The sequence below is a fragment of the Aquarana catesbeiana genome, linkage group LG09, assembly GCF_042186555.1.
Source record: "Aquarana catesbeiana isolate 2022-GZ linkage group LG09, ASM4218655v1, whole genome shotgun sequence".
Classification (NCBI taxonomy): Eukaryota; Metazoa; Chordata; class Amphibia; order Anura; family Ranidae; genus Aquarana; species Aquarana catesbeiana.
In genome coordinates, this window is record NC_133332.1 from 201,598,301 (window position 1) to 201,616,340 (window position 18,040).

At 43.7% G+C, this 18,040-nt stretch overlaps 1 protein-coding gene across 1 annotated transcript in view; it reads left to right on the plus strand.

Moving 5' to 3' along the window:
• The window catches only part of C5 (complement C5), a 153,152-nt gene that overhangs the window by 48,588 nt on the left and 86,524 nt on the right, over positions 1-18,040 (plus strand). Inside the window, exons 11-15 of the mRNA XM_073599551.1 lie at positions 7,255-7,446; positions 7,527-7,730; positions 8,819-9,028; positions 12,139-12,288; positions 13,453-13,582. Coding sequence (XP_073455652.1) covers positions 7,255-7,446; positions 7,527-7,730; positions 8,819-9,028; positions 12,139-12,288; positions 13,453-13,582 — 886 coding nt within the window. The remainder of the gene's footprint in view (positions 1-7,254; positions 7,447-7,526; positions 7,731-8,818; positions 9,029-12,138; positions 12,289-13,452; positions 13,583-18,040) is intronic.

Genomic DNA, 18,040 nt, shown 5'->3' on the forward strand with positions numbered 1-18,040 from the left:
TTAAAAAAAAAAATGACGTGGGGTTCCCCCTAAATTCCATACCAGACCCTTCAGGTCTGGTATGGATTTTAAGGGGAACCCCGCGCCAAAAAATAAAAAAAAAACGGCGTGGGGTCCCCCCAAAAATCCATACCAGACCCTTATCCGAGCACGCAACCTGGCAGGCCGCAGAAAAAGAGGGGGGGACGAGAGTGCGGCCCCCCCTCCCTCCTGAACCGTACCAGGCCACATGCCCTCAACATTGGGAGGGTGCTTTGGGGTAGCCCCCCAAAACACCTTGTCCCCATGTTGATGAGGACAAGGGCCTCATCCCCACAACCCTGGCCGGTGGTTGTGGGGGTCTGCGGGCGGGGGGCTTATCGGAATCTGGAAGCCACCTTTAACAAGGTGACCCCCAGATCCCGGCCCCCCCCCTGTGTGAAATGGTAAGGGGGTACATAAGTACCCCTACCATTTCACGAAAAAAGTGTCAAAAATGTTAAAAATGACAAGAGACAGTTTTTGACAATTCCTTTATTTAAATGCTTCTTCTTTCTTCTATCTTCCTTCATCTTCTGGTTCTTCTGGTTCTTCTGGCTCTTCTGGTTCTTCCTCCGGCGTTCTCGTCCAGCATCTCCTCCGCGGCGTCTTCTATCTTCTTCTCCTCGGGCCGCTCCGCACCCATGGCATAGGGGGGAGGCTCCCGCTCTTCTCTTCTTCTTTTCTTCTCTTCTGTTCTTCTTCATTTTCTTCTCCGGGCCGCTCCGCAATCCATGCTGGCATGGAGGGAGGCTCCCGCTGTGTGACGGCGCTCCTCGTCTGACAGTTCTTAAATAACCGGATGGGCGGGGCCACCCGGTGAACCCCGCCCCCCTCTGACGCACGGTGACTTGACGGGACTTCCCTGTGACGTCACGGGGAATGCCACAGGGAAGTCCCGTCAAGTCACCGTGCGTCAGAGGGGGGCGGGGTCACCGGGTGGCCCCGCCCCCCGTTATTTAAGAACTGTCAGACGAGGAGCGCCGTCACACAGCGGGAGCCTCCCTCCATGCCAGCATGGATTGCGGAGCGGCCCGGAGAAGAAAATGAAGAAGAACAGAAGAGAAGAAAAGAAGAAGAGAAGAGCGGGAGCCTCCCCCCTATGCCATGGGTGCGGAGCGGCCCGAGGAGAAGAAGATAGAAGACGCCGCGGAGGAGATGCTGGACGAGAACGCCGGAGGAAGAACCAGAAGAGCCAGAAGAACCAGAAGATGAAGGAAGATAGAAGAAAGAAGAAGCATTTAAATAAAGGAATTGTCAAAAACTGTCTCTTGTCATTTTTAACATTTTTGACACTTTTTTCGTGAAATGGTAGGGGTACTTATGTACCCCCTTACCATTTCACACAGGGGGGGGGCCGGGATCTGGGGGTCACCTTGTTAAAGGGGGCTTCCAGATTCCGATAAGCCCCCCGCCCGCAGACCCCCACAACCACCGGCCAGGGTTGTGGGGATGAGGCCCTTGTCCTCATCAACATGGGGACAAGGTGTTTTGGGGGGCTACCCCAAAGCACCCTCCCAATGTTGAGGGCATGTGGCCTGGTACGGTTCAGGAGGGAGGGGGGGCCGCACTCTCGTCCCCCCCTCTTTTCCTGCGGCCTGCCAGGTTGCGTGCTCGGATAAGGGTCTGGTATGGATTTTTGGGGGGACCCCACGCCGTTTTTTTTTTTTTTTTTTTGGTGCGGGGTTCCCCTTAAAATCCATACCAGACCTGAAGGGTCTGGTATGGAATTTAGGGGGAACCCCACGTCATTTTTTTTTTTAAATTTTGGCCGGGGTTCCCCTTAATATCCATACCAGACCTGAAGGGCCTGGTATGGAATTTAGGGGGACTCCCACGTCATTTTTTTTTTTTAATTTTGGTTCGGGGTTCCCCTTTGGGGAATTCCCATGCCGTTTTTATCAATGAACTTCTATGTGTATTGTCGGCAATGCAATAGCCGCGGGTAGTTTTAAATTAGTTTTTTCCTTCAAAATGTAATTTTGCTGTCAGACTGTTCTAAACACAGGAAACATACGCCCCTTTACAGACACACTATAGACACCCCCCAGGTACGAAATTTAAAGGGATATTACACTTTTATTGATTGACTTTAAGCATTATTAAAATCACTGCTCCTGAAAAAACGGCCGTTTTTAAAACTTTTTTTTGCATTGATCCATGTCCCCTGGGGCAGGACCCAGGTCCCCAAACACTTTTTATGACAATAACTTGCATATTAGCCTTTAAAATTAGCACTTTTGATTTCTCCCATAGACTTTTAAAGGGTGTTCCGCGGCATTCGAATTTGCCGCGAACACCCCAAATTGTTCGCTGTTCGGTGAACTTGCGAACAGCCAATGTTCGAGTCGAACATGAGTTCGACTCGAACTCGAAGCTCATCCCTAATGCCTACATACTTGTGCTAATAGGTGTCCTTCATTCCCAGCTCAGAAAGTTGGGAGGTATTCTCACAATGTCCAAGGTCAGCTTCTGCCCAGCATTCCTACAATACTTTTCAGTGAAAGGGTTCCATCTCCAGCCCAGCTTCTGCATGTAGTGTCTTCAAGCATGTTTCCGTCAGTCCAGCTTCCTTCAGGCCCTCAGCCTTAGCACCTGCCGAGCCCTAACAGGAGTACCTCTTCTGTATCACACACATGCTACCTCCTGGGGTGGGGAGATCCCAGGAGAGAGAGCCCCGATCAGACGCTCCCAAATATTTATCTTCTCCCCAGCCACAACATCTGGGTAGGCCTCCCAGGGATTGGCTAGGGTCCAATAAACCTCCATAATCCAGTGATTGATCCTCTTACACTATTTCTGGAGCATTCTTCCAGAGGCAGGCAGAGGTAATCAACTGCCAGGGGATGAACTTTATCAGACCCAACAAGCATATTGCAGCTCAGTTGGCTACAGCAGCATAGCTCTCAACTGTCCCTGATTTCAAGGGACCGTCCCTGATTTGGAACAAGGTCCCTCTGTCCCTCATTCCTCCTGATTTGTCCCTCATTTTGGTCTGATCTATGTAGTTGTATATAAAATGTACTATTTATCTATCAAAAAGTGTTTCCCAGTGCTAAACCTTTTATCCAATCTCTAAATTGCTGCATTTGTAATTACTAAAAGCCAATATAAAGGAATAGTAGTAGTAAAAAGCACTTGTGGGTTTAACCAATCCATTTTTTTGTACAATTCTCCTTTAAGAGGAAGGGGGGGGCGTGCCTACATACTTTTGCTAATAGGTGTCCCTCATTCCCATTTCAGAAAGTTGGGAGGTATGCAGCAGACCTATATGCCAGCCATAAAATTAGCCAGCCCAGGGCAGTTATCACCTCTCACACTAACTACTGGAGACAATTTAACAGCAGAAATAATCAATGTTCCTAACTTAGGAGAAACCTGTCGAGCACAGAAGAAATAGACAGCCACTGTTGCAAATTCACACTAAATTTAACTAGGGTCCTTACAGTAGTAAACTGTGTGAACAATTATTTCTGTTCAGTCTTCTCAAAAGTAAATGGCATTTGAAAATCTAGTTGAAGGATCATATTAGTTCTAGCAGTAAAGGTTAATTTTCAGAGTTTCTAGAGGCAGTGGGATCAGATTGTGGGTAGGGTGCAGCGTACTGTTCCAGCAGCAAGAATACACTCAGAGGCCGAAGTGGATGAGAACAGTACATTGTGAAAGTTCCAACAATGTATAAACAGGCCTGTTGGGTAGGCACAACTGACCGGAGCCCATTGCAAACAGTAGTAGTTATTATGGAAAGATACCAACAGCTTCTGCGGCGAGAAGAATGCAGCCTGGCTGGTCCACACCCAAATGGGAGGCTTCCTAAAAGGGGATAGAGTAGTCCCTGCGCTTTCCCTACTCTTCAGGAACCTTTCCCTGCCACTAAGCACTGTTCCTGCCAGACAGGGGACCTGTCCCTACACTAGCCACTCGCATAAATCGTGGCAAACCTTAAATCTTAAATAGACTCTGCCTGACCCAAGATGGCCATCGAAGACACGTGGGGTGCCAGTGTTCCGTCAGATATGGAGACTCGTCAGAATTGGTAATGGAAGTGACGTTCCGTCGCCACCATCTTGCTACACCCCGCACAGTAACGATACACCGAGAAGGGGGCAAGCGGACATCTTGTTACCAACACCGTAGTTTTAAATTTTACAGTTATTTTTAACAGGAAACACAGCTTATAAGGTGAAATAAAGTATATAGAAATCCGACGGACTGTTTAGATGTTGAATTTTAAAAGCAGCGGCAAACCTGCTGATCTCACGGGTTTGCTAATATGACAGAACACCTCTGCTTTTATAATTCAACATGTAAACAGTCCGATGGATTTCCAAACACTGTATTTCACCTTATGTGCTCCATTTCCTACACAGTGCTCTGTAACTGTGTGGAGCTGGTACTGTTACCACCATTATGGTATGCTCTGGTGTGCACTGTCAGTATGTTAAGAGAGAGCTATGTGGGACTGCAGGACAGGTAAGTAGTGGATTGTTTTTGAGTGCCCCATTAGACAACCAGGATATATAAGGGAAATTTGCCCACTAGACTGCTAGCATTTGTGGTTGTTACAGGGGTCCCAACAGAAGAGCCATAGGGGGGCTTGCAATTTCTGATGGCAGCCCTAGTTATAGCCAGCCATTGACCATCCATATTTGTGGCTGAAATGTTTTTTGTCTCAACAGTTGATGGTTACTAGTGCTGCCCATACACTAATAGATTTTCAGACATTTGATGACTTGACAAAATTCAATTGAATGTATTTCAGAAAATGTTAGTTTTTGAACATTTTGGAGTGAATGGACAGTCCCTGTGAAAAATGTGTTCATTCAAGAACAATTTTCTACCTGTGCCTTCTTATTTTCTTACCACCATGGTTGAAAACAAGCATCAATTTGACCCCATTGACAACTGGAAAATTAAACAAACGTTCTTAAAACTTACATTTTTTTTTAACAAAAATTCTACTAGTATATAGCCAGCTTTAGTAGTCACTGACTGTTTTATGAAGTTAGACTCTCACTTGTGACCCAGTAATTAAAGCATAGAGTGTGGGAAGAAGGACTGTGGCATATGTGTGCCATGTATTAAGCGAGTAGAATTAGGGTTTATTTAACCAGGTCCCTTTTAGACCCTCCCAACGCAATTTGTTTACCCCTACCATTTAGCATGGCATGCTTTACCACTGTCGTCCGGGACACAGGAGAGGGGGAGTGAATACCTGCTCCTATTCTCTGACAATAAAAAGTTCTGACAATAGGGTAAATATTCCTGGAGGTGTTTGTAACATGGAACATGATTTGGCATTGCTAGAAGATTGGTCAAGAAATGGAAACTAAAGTTCAATTTGTAATGTATCTACAACATAAATGCAAAGTAATGCACTTTGCCTCCTCCGATAGAGTACAATGGTAAGCAGTAGAGACAGCAAATAGTTTTCTGGGAAGCATCACTAGAGGATGAAGGAGGAAGGAGGTATTGATTCCCCCTAATATAGGTCTTTACTTAGGCTGGACATAATTAATCTTTTTTTTCATTCAACCAGTGGGTTGAATGAATAAAGAATGAGCTGATTCCCCCATCCACACAGTCGATGAGGATGGGGGAAACCTTTTAGCTGAGCTATTGTATTCTGACTGTGGGGAGTTTTCCCATTGTCAGAATACAGTGATCAGCGTTGCCGGCTACAGTCGGCAGCATTGATAGATCAGGACAAACCCAACAGGCTGGTTGTACATAAGTTGATTAATACTGTAGGTTGACTTGTGTACAACCAGCTTGCCTATACATGGATCAAAATTAGTTTGGTCCCTGCTGAACCGGCCGAATTTCCTTCCATGTATGATTACCTTTAGATCTCATTTAGAACACTGTGTCTAGTTCTGGAGACCTAAAAAGGATTTTGATAAGACCCAAGTCAAGCAATAAAAATGGTGAATAATATACATATATACATATATATATATATATATATATATATATATATATATATATATATATATATATATATATATATATATTAGGAGTGATTGTAGGAACTTAATATGCACAGTCTTGAGGAAAAAAAAAGGAAGACATGATTTAAACCTTTACATTAGTGGTTTGAATAAGGTTCAAGAGGGCAGTATTTTCAATACAAACGTAAGATCAAGAACATAGGGACATGACCCCAAACTAGCAGGAGGAAAGTTCAAAGCTACTCTAATGCCTCGTACACACGATCGGACTTTCCGACAACAAAACCGTGGATTTTTGTTTGAAGGTTGTTGGCTCCAACTTGTCTTGCATACACACGGTCACACAAATGTTGGTCAACAATTACGAACGTGGGAATGTGGTGATGTACTAGACGTACGATGAGCCGATAACAAGGAAGTTCAATTACCAGTGTGCCAACCTTTTGGCTCTTTCTGCTTGATTCCGAGCATGCATGAACTTTTGTGTACACACAATCGGAAAGTCCGACAACAAAGTTTTATTGGCGGAAAATTTAAGAACCTGCTAGCCAACATTTTTTGGCAGAAAGTCCGACAACAAATGTTCGATGGAGCATACACATGGTCGGACTTTCAGCCAACAAGCTCACATCCAACATTTCCCATCGGAAAATCCGACCGTGTGTACGTGGCATTAGAAAAGTATTATTTTATTGAATGAGTAGTGGTAATTGAAGGCCACTTGGTCTTTTTCTGCTGCCCCTCTTCCATACAACTTTATTTCTATTATGACACAGATATATTAATGACTACAAATATGGACTTTCGTAGGATCTGACACATTACGTACCTTATGAGCACCCACTGCTGCCTCCCAGTGATGGTGCGCTACCTTTAATTCTAGTTTTTATTATGACACAGACTGATGTTGCTCAACTCCAGTCAGCAAGGAACCCCACCAGTATATGATTCTCATTTCTCTTTCCTATTTATAAATTCAAGGAGGAGGTATTTACTGCAGTTCTCTTACACAGGTTATTATTAATGTAGCTGAGCCCATACCTGGTAGTCAGAAAACTTTGCTCTGTTAGTGGGCTTTGGAAAGCAGAGAACCATTGGTGCATACATCTGGTCAGTATGGTGTAAGGAGATGGAATAGAATGGCATACACATTTGGCATGGTATTGTGCAGAAAAACAGGGGTGTATTAGGTAGTCTGAACAGTCTGGGGCAGAGCACTGGTACAGTACAGTACATATACCCTGTGCTTATTTGTGGTACTGTTCACACACTTCTGTCTCATCAGGTTCAGGTAAAAGACACTTTGGACAACCCTGTATCAAGGATTCCCCTTGTTCTAACTGGTGAGTTCACCCAAGAAAATGGTGAATCTACTCCTGTTGATAACGGTGAAGCAATAACACAAATGACTGACATCAAAGGGACATCTATGTTTGTCATCAACATCCCAGTAGATGTCACAGCCCTGGAGTTTAGGGTGAGTCTTACTAGATCATAAATAATAAGGGGACTGCTTTCAAAGGCTTCTATAATACGTCTTCTTTTCTTCTTCTCCAGATCAAAACAGATGATCCAAATCTTCACGAGGAAAACCAAGCACTGGCTAAGTTTGAAGCCACGTCTTACAAGTCACTGACTAAGAGCTACTTGTACATTGACTGGGCAAGAGAGAGTAAAGTCCTCCAAGTCGGCGGTTTTCTAAATGTCAATATATTTCCAAAAAGCCCTTACCTACACAAGCTAACACACTACAGTTACTTGGTATGTCTTAGATAGATTTAAAAGACTTGTAAAAAGCCAGTTAATTTGGAGACTTGAAGGAACAAACTTGCTTCACATATTTATGTAGTACACACACGCTCACCCTCTCCATCACAAAGGCCTGCCAATACATATTTTGGAGCAAACTGACACAAACAGATAATAGTAAGAGCAACTGAACCAAGGACCCTAGCACTGCAAGTGCAGGTTTGCACAGTACAATGAGGTTTTATGCTTGATGATTTTAAACTAAACCTTTTTAAGGACATATCACTTTGTCCAAAACCTGTTGAGTTGCACACAGCCCAATCTGCAGCAGCCAAGTATAAAGAACATGGAAGTTAGGTAGGGGATATATGGCCATATAATGTGGAGGCAACTGCATTGGTTTTGTAAGAGCTGTATACTGAGCCATACAGCCCTTAGCTGACTGCATCTACCATCCTGCATATGTGACATTCACAGGAAATCTGAAGACCTTAAATTCTGTATTAATCTATATACCAAGCAGTTATTGGAGGATACAGTAAGTCTTGTATAGTCTTTCTTGGCCAATGTGTGGTCACCGTTACCTGTACCAAACAAGAAAAATTATTCTTGAAGCGCGCATTAGATTACCTTTTTACTTTCCAGTAATAGGACCATATGCTTAAGAGTAATTGAGATTTAATGCCATTTCTGTTATCAGTGCCCAACATCAATAGCTAGTTGTCAGATAATTCTATCTTTTAGCTTTCTGTGTCAGATTATAAAGTACAACTAGAAATTATTGATTAATGCCTCCATACATTTTCCTAGTCTGACAATGAACAAACTAGTCTTATGAAGTTATCAACTCATTATCTGCCCTGATATGATCTTTTTACATGCACAGATGGTCATGAAAAATGGTTAGAATTTTTAATATAAAATGCTTATTTGTGTTATGGCAGTCAATAAGAAATCAAATAATTGAAACTGACAGCGAAAGAGTGATCACATTTATTCCAAGCCAAACCGTTCCTCTGCTTAGTCATCACAAGCCAAAACCCACATTTTCTCCATAAGATTTCTATAATTTGATGACTGGTGTGCCTCTGCCTTCATAGATCATATCCAAGGGGAAGATCCTCAAATATGACACAGTGGAACGGCTTTCTGGCTCTGTCTCCCAGTATCTAAACATCCAAATAACAGCGAATATGGTTCCATCCTTCCGTCTACTTATATACTATATCGTTACTGGAGAATCAACTGCTGAGCTTATTGCTGATTCCATCTGGGTGGAAGTCCAGGAAAACTGCCTTAATAACCAGAAGGTAAGCCAAAAGTATAGAAGATAATCACATCACAAGTTTATAGCAGAAAATGGGATGACATGGCATGCTACTGCTTGTAGTTCCTCTCCAGGCTAGGGATGAGCCGAACACCCCCCTGTTCGGTTCGCACCAGAACATGCGAACAGGAAAAAAGTTCGTTCGAACATGCGAACACCGTTAAAGTCTATGGGACACGAACATGAATAAACAAAAGTGCTAATTTTAAAGGCTAATATGCAAGTTATTGTCATAAAAAGTGTTTGGGGACCTGGGTCCTGCCCCAGGGGACATGGATCAATGCAAAAAAAGTTTTAAAAACGGCCGTTTTTTCAGGAGCAGTGATTTTAATAATGCTTAAAGTCAAACAATAAAAGTGTAATATCCCTTTAAATTTCGTACCTGGGGGGTGTCTATAGTATGCCTGTAAAGGGGCGCATGTTTCCTGTGTTTAGAACAGTCTGACAGCAAAATGACATTTTGAAGGAAAAAACTCATTTAAAACTACCCGCGGCTATTGCATTGCCGACAATACACATAGAAGTTCATTGATAAAAACGGCATGGGAATTCCCCAAAGGGGAACCCCGAACCAAAATTTAAAAAAAAAATGACGTGGGAGCCCCCCTAAATTCTATACCAGGCCCTTCAGGTCTGATATGGATATTAAGGGGAACCCCGGCCAAAAAAAAAAAAAAAAATGACGTGGGGTTCCCCCTAAATTCCATACCAGACCCTTCAGGTCTGGTATGGATTTTAAGGGGAACCCCGCGCCAAAAAAAAAAAAAAAAAAACGGCGTGGGGTCCCCCCAAAAATCCATACCAGACCCTTATCCGAGCACGCAACCTGGCAGGCCGCAGGAAAAGAGGGGGGGACGAGAGTGCGGCCCCCCTCCCTCCTGAACCGTACCAGGCCACATGCCCTCAACATTGGGAGGGTGCTTTGGGGTAGCCCCCCAAAACACCTTGTCCCCATGTTGATGAGGACAAGGGCCTCATCCCCACAACCCTGGCCGGTGGTTGTGGGGGTCTGCGGGCGGGGGGCTTATCGGAATCTGGAAGCCCCCTTTAACAAGGTGACCCCCAGATCCCGGCCCCCCCCCCGTGTGAAATGGTAAGGGGGTACATAAGTACCCCTACCATTTCACGAAAAAAGTGTCAAAAATGTTAAAAATGACAAGAGACAGTTTTTGACAATTCCTTTATTTAAATGCTTCTTCTTTCTTCTATCTTCCTTCATCTTCTGGTTCTTCTGGCTCTTCTGGTTCTTCCTCCGGCGTTCTCGTCCAGCATCTCCTCCGCGGCGTCTTCTATCTTCTTCTCCTCGGGCCGCTCCGCACCCATGGCATAGGGGGGAGGCTCCCGCTCTTCTCTTCTTCTTTTCTTCTCTTCTTCTCTTCTTCATTTTCTTCTCCGGGCCGCTCCGCAATCCATGCTGGCATGGAGGGAGGCTCCCGCTGTGTGACGGCGCTCCTCGTCTGACAGTTCTTAAATAACGGGGGGGCGGGGCCACCCGGTGACCCCGCCCCACTCTGACGCACGGTGACTTGACGGGACTTCCCTGTGACGTCATGGGGAATGCCACAGGGAAGTCCCGTCATGTCCCGTGCGTCAGAGGGGGGCGGGGTCACCGAGTGGCCCCGCCCCCCGTTATTTAAGAACTGTCAGACGAGGAGCGCCGTCACACAGCGGGAGCCTCCCTCCATGCCAGCATGGATTGCGGAGCGGCCCGGAGAAGAAAATGAAGAAGAGAAGAAGAAAAGAAGAAGAGAAGAGCGGGAGCCTCCCCCCATGCCATGGGTGCGGAGCGGCCCGAGGAGAAGAAGATAGAAGACGCCGCGGAGGAGATGCTGGACGAGAACGCCGGAGGAAAAACCAGAAGAGCCAGAAGAACCAGAAGATGAAGGAAGATAGAAGGAAGATAGAAGAAAGAAGAAGCATTTAAATAAAGGAATTGTCAAAAACTGTCTCTTGTCATTTTTAACATTTTTGACACTTTTTTCGTGAAATGGTAGGGGTACTTATGTACCCCCCTACCATTTCACACAGGGGGGGGGCCGGGATCTGGGGGTCACCTTGTTAAAGGGGGCTTCCAGATTCCGATAAGCCCCCCGCCCGCAGACCCCCACAACCACCGGCCAGGGTTGTGGGGATGAGGCCCTTGTCCTCATCAACATGGGGACAAGGTGTTTTGGGGGGCTACCCCAAAGCACCCTCCCAATGTTGAGGGCATGTGGCCTGGTACGGTTCAGGAGGGAGGGGGGGCCGCACTCTCATCCCCCCTCTTTTCCTGCGGCCTGCCAGGTTGCGTGCTCGGATAAGGGTCTGGTATGGATTTTTGGGGGGACCCCACGCAGTTTTTTTTTTTTTTTTGGTGCGGGGTTCCCCTTAAAATCCATACCAGACCTGAAGGGTCTGGTATGGAATTTAGGGGGAACCCCACGTCATTTTTTTTTTTAAATTTTGGCCGGGGTTCCCCTTAATATCCATATCAGACCTGAAGGGCCTGGTATAGAATTTAGGGGGACTCCCACGTCATTTTTTTTTTTAAATTTTGGTTCGGGGTTCCCCTTTGGGGAATTCCCATGCCGTTTTTATCAATGAACTTCTAAGTGTATTGTCGGCAATGCAATAGCCGCGGGTAGTTTTAAATGAGTTTTTTCCTTCAAAATGTCATTTTGCTGTCAGACTGTTCTAAACACAGGAAACATGCGCCCCTTTACAGGCATACTATAGACACCCCCCAGGTACGAAATTTAAAGGGATATTACACTTTTATTGATTGACTTTAAGCATTATTAAAATCACTGCTCCTGAAAAAACGGCCGTTTTTAAAACTTTTTTTTGCATTGATCCATGTCCCCTGGGGCAGGACCCAGGTCCCCAAACACTTTTTATGACAATAACTTGCATATTAGCCTTTAAAATTAGCACTTTTGATTTCTCCCATAGACTTTTAAAGGGTGTTCCGCGGCATTCGAATTTGCCGCGAACACCCCAAATTGTTCGCTGTTCGGCGAACTTGCGAACAGCCAATGTTCGAGTCATCTCGAAGCTCATCCCTACTCCAGGCTATTAAACTCTGATCTCCTATACCTGTTCTGTATCTTTCAGGTTAAACTGAGCGTGCCCAGTGATACCTTCAAGCCGAAAGAAAACGTAACGCTTAATGTGAATGCCCTAACTGGTTCCATAGTGGCATTGTCTGCTGTTGATGTCTCTATTTTTGATGTCACAAAAAAGTCCCAGAGACCTCTGGAAAGAGTTAAGTAAAAAAAAAAAAAAAAAAACTAGTATAACTGCTTATGCTCTGCAGAGACAATTACATAGTTACATTTTCACTGGATCAACTTTACCTATATATGTTAGTACCCAGTTATATTATGTACATTGAGGAAAGAATCCAGGCCTTTTTAAAGAAATCTACTGAGCTGGACAGAACCACCTCTGGAGGGAGTCTATTCCACATTTTCACAGCTTATACTGTGAAGAAACCTTTCTGTATTTGGAGATGAAATCTTTTTTCCTCTAGACGTAAGGAGTGCCCCCTAGTCCTCTGTGATGACCTTAAAGTGAATAACTCAACACCAAATTCACTATATGGACCATTTATGTATTTATACATGTTGATCATATCCCCCCCACCCCCCACCCCCAATCTCCTCTTCTCAAGAGTGAATAAATTCAGTTCCTCTAATCCTTCCTCATAAATGAAAAACAGCAAATGAAAAAAAGACAAAAGCTTACACCACACAGTCTTCAAACAGAATCAGGGGCTAAATTCTACATTGTCTGCAGCCTTGGTAGTACCTTCCCCCTATTCTTTTCCTTGAAAGATTGTAAAACTATAAAAGTTGCCTATTATCAGCAATGTTGATTTATTGCTTGTGTGTGTAACTGCTCCTCATGATCTGGGTGGTGTTTCAGAAGAGAAACTGGTTGGCATCTCTATCACCCTTATGGTTGATAATTTACCTGGTTTATGTGTTAACATCTTATTCAGCCTAGTATATGTAGTGGCTGGTTTATTAGGAAATTGTATGTATGGTGCTATTTGATTGGGGATACTTAAGTATTAGGTGGCTGGAAGACAGAATCTATTAAATGCCTGGACGTGTTTGTGTATTAAATAAGGAGAGCATTACGAGTAAATAATTTCACCATAAAAATCCCTCATTCCCAATATGAAACCACTCTATGGTGACGGAAAGCTCTGCTCCCTGTATTTTGCTGACTTGGCCCTGGCAGTCACCATACAACGGCAGCTTTTATTGCACATGGATGGAGCTTGTATTTTACTTGTCATGTAATCTTTCACTGTCACTGTTAATTTCTCAGCCATTAGCATCAGTTAGGCTGCATTATGTGGCAGGCAATAATTATGGTACAGCCACAAATTGCTATGTTGACATCTTTCCATTGTGGCAGGTTCTACGCAAAATAGAGGAATCGGACTTGGGCTGCGGTGCTGGGGCCGGCCAGAATAACGTGGATGTCTTCCAAACAGCTGGCCTTACATTTTTAACGAATGCCAACATCCAGGCTACTCAGAAATTGGGTAAGGGTGAAGTACAAGAGCAAACCGCAAAAGTCAAATAATTTCTATTGTTACATGAGCATCTATTTTAATCTATTTTTTTAATGTTCACCTTTATGGCTGTTCCACAAATGTGTGTGAATTAGGCATCTGAAAATTGTAACTCACATATGTGCATTGGAGAAAATTGGAGCATATGGATAGGTTATCTATCTCTAGAATTATTTTCTCCCTCATTGTACAGTATACAGTACAGAACCGCCTTACACTTGCCCCTGCACCTGTCTCCCACTGTAGAGATCTTGAAAAGCATCATCTTCCCCCTGCATCCATTTCCCACCCTGGAGGCATTGAAAAGTATTACCTACTCCTTACACCCATTTAAAAACAATTTGAGCAAAGTGGCGCACTGAGCTAGATGGGAAGGAGTAAGTGAAGAGGGTATAATTGTTAATACAAAGGACTAAGGTAAGTCCAATCGGTTACAGTCTTTGATACTAAAAGGGAGGGGGTGGGGGAGGAGAAACAGTCCTTGAAGAACTCATCCAAAAGGTTACACTTATTGTGCAGAGTATTGCAATAAGCGCTGGAAGCTTCTTGGATGCAGTAATACAGCTTTACTTTCATCAAGAAATATATTACATGTCTTACAGCATGGAGAAACATGAACAGGAAGCAGGAATATACAAGTACATGCACTGAGATAGACAATACATCCTGTTATATAATAGAAAACATGAACTATACACTATAATACAGCGCCACCTGCTGCATAGATAGGTATAATGTATACAGTATTGTCAGTTTATTAACAACTTTACATTAGATGATGTTGTTCTTTTCCAACACCCCTTCTCAACAGCATGTACTTTGTCAAATTATATTCAGCTTCTTCTGGATATAACTGTGACGTTCTTTCAATAAAGGCTTGGTGAATGCATCAACAGTCATCGGTCATTGGTTTTGACATGTCTATCCCAATGTCCACAAAAAGTTGACGAATCCATATTGCTTCTTGACATGCGTGTGCTGCTGCAATGTACTCTGCTTCAGTTGAAGATAGAGCGACAGTTGTTTGCTTTGGATTAGACCAACTTATGGTTCCTTCCCCATACTGGAAGATGAATCTGCTTGTGGATTTGCAGGCTATACAGTCCCTGGCCCAATCAGCATCCACATATCCAACCAGTTTTGGATTTGATGTTGCTGGTAACCGTATCTTCCTCTGAATTGTTCCTTTGAGGTATTGCATCATTCTTTTTACTGTGTTCCAGTCACGCTGACAGGGAGCTGAAACTTTCCTGCATAGTATGCCCACTGCCGCGGCTATGTCTGGTCTTGTCACAGTGGCAACATATAGCAGCTTACTGACTGCTCTGCAATACATATCATTGTTGGGTAGCAAGTTTTCTGCTTCATTGCTCTTTTGATGGCCTGGTTTCATAGTTTTCACTTCCTTTGCATCTTGCATATGGAATTGTTCCAAGATTTCAAAGATTTTCTGAGATTGGTTGAGAAGATAATTTCCATCTTCTTCTCTCTCTATTTGGATTCCCAGATAGTAGCTAATGTTCCCTAGCTCTAGTTCACCAAACTTCTGGGAGTAACCCTTGGCAACTAGTCTGGCTTTGTATTTGTGGATATTCCCTTCTGCATCTGACTTTACTTTGAAAGTCCACTTACTTAGTATAGTTTTGCTGTTAGGCCGGAGCTCTGTGAGTGTCCAGGTTTGTTTTCTTGAAGTGACTTTAATTCTTCTTCTGCTGCCTTTCTCCATTTATTGGCTGCACATTTTGGCAGTTTCTCTATGTCTTCCCAGGATGTTGGTTAAAATATGTTGTGTGTTTTGACAGTGTATGACAGCTTGCGGGGTGGTATCCCCTTTGTAGTCGAGTGGATCTTCTGACTTCAGGCATTTCAGCAGAATCTGGTGGGGAACTTGATTTAGGCAATGTGAGTTCCACCTCTTGTTCTGACTCCTGCAAAGGTTTGCTTTGGTCAACCTTTTCTTCTGGTTTGCTTGGCAAATTAACTTCACAGCTTTCAGGGATCAGTGTGTCTAGTTATATAGTTACATAGTAGGTGAGGTTGAAAAAAGACACAAGTCCATCAAGTCCAACCGATGTGCATGATTATATGTCAGTATTACATTGTCAATCCCTGTATGTTGTGGTCGTTCAGGTGCTTATCTAATAGTTTTTTTAAACTATCAATGCTCCCCGCTGATACCACGCCTGTGTAAGGGAATTCCACATCCTTGCCGCTCCTTCAGTAAAGAACCCTCTACATAGTTTAAGGTTAAACCTCTTTTAATCTAATTTTATTGAGTGGCCACGTGTCTTGTTAAACTCCCAGTACGGTATTTGTAAATTGAAATCATATCCCCTTTCAAGCGTCTCTTCTCCAGAGAGAATAAGTTCAGTGCTTGCAACCTTTCTAATATCCTCCAGACCCATTATTAGCTTTGTTGCCCTTCTTTGTACTATTTCCATTTCCAGTACATCCTTCCTGAGGACTGGTGCCCAGAACTGGACAGCATACTCTAGGTGCAGCCGGACCAGAGTCTTGTAGAGCGGAAGAATTATCGTTTTATCTCTGGAGTTGATCCCTTTTTAATGCATGCCACGCCATCCTAGATTCCCCCAGAGGTTCTCCGGTCAGTGTATAGCTTGCATTCATATTTTTGCCAACCAAATTAATTATTTTACATTTTTCTACATTAAACCTCATTTACCACGTAGTTGCGCACCCCATTAATTTGTTAAGATATTTCTGTTTAGCTTAGTATCGTCTGCAAATACAGAGATTGAACAATTTACCCCATCCTCCAGGTCGTTCATGAACAAATTAAATAGGATTGGTCCCAGCACAGAACCCTGGGGAACCCCACTACTCACCCGTGACCATTCCGGGTACTCCCCATTTATCACCACCCTTTGAACTCGCCCTTGTAGCCCGTTTTCAATCCATGTACTCATCCTATGGTCCATGCCAATGGATCTTATTTTGTACAGTAAATGTTTATGGGGAACTGTGTCAAATGCTTTTGCAAAATCCAGATACACCACGTCTACGGGCCTTCCTTTATCTAGATGGCAACTCACATCCTCATAGAAGGTTAATAGATTGGTTTGGAAAGAACGATTCTTCATGAATCCATGCTGATTACTGCTAATGATACCGTTCTCATTACTAAAATCTTGCATATAGTGCCTTATCATCCCCTCCAAGAGCTTGCATTCTATTGCTGTTAGGCTAACTGGTCTGTAATTCCCAGGGATGTATTTTGGGCCCTTTTTAAATATTGGTGCTACATTGACTTTTCTCCAATCAGCTGGTACCATTCCAGTCAGTAGACTGTCAGTAAAAATGAGGAACAATGGTCTGGCAATTACTTGACTGAGTTCCCTAAGTACCCTCTGGTGCAAGCCATCTGGTGATTTATTAATGTTAATGTTAAGTTTCCCAAGTCTAATTTTAATTCTGTCCTCTGTTAACTATGGAGGTGCTTCCTGTGACGTGTCATAAGGATAAACACTACAGTTCTGGTTACTGAAGCCCCCCTATTCCCTTGTGAAGACTGAGGAGAAGAATAAATTCAGTACCTTCACCATCTACCTATCCTTTGTAACCAGATGTCCTTCCTCATTCTTTATGGGGCCAATATGGTCTGTCTTCCCTTTTTTTACTGTTTACATACTTAACCGCTTAACAACCGCGCTATAGCCGAATGACGGCTACAGCGGGGCTCGATAACTCTGGGAGGGCGTACATTGAAGTCCTCCCAGAATCACGCCCCCTGGTGCGTGCACGCGGAAGTATCCGTGACCGGACCCGGTGCATCACGGATCACGGTAAATGGCCGCTGACAGTGGCCATTTACCACGTGATCGCTCCGTCAAATGAACGCTTGTAGTATCCTCTTCAATGCCTCTGGGTGCTGCTGGGTGCCTGGGACCCATAACCTATTGTGGAGAGTATTGCAATCTTGGACACAGTAATACGGCTTTGCTTTCATGGAGAAATATATTACATGTCTTACAGCATGGAGAAACATGAACAGGAAGCAGAAATATAAAATATATATATATATATATATATATATATATATACACACACACACACACACACACACACACACACACACACACACACACACACACACACACACAATATATCCTTTTATATCATAGAAAACATGAACTGTACACCACCTGCTGCATAGATAGATAGATAGATATAATGCATACAGTATTGTCAGTTTATTAACAACTTTACATTACAAGCTGTTGTTCTTTTTCAACAACACCGTGTCTGATAGCTTATAGGAGTAGAATCAACTCTGTAGGAAATCAAGGGAAGAAAATCAGTGCCTACTAAGTGTAGTATTGTAGCACAAACAGGTTTATTCTGAAAGTAAACAACTCATATGTTAAGGATCTTGGACATGGCATATAATGGGGAACCACATCCCCCTGA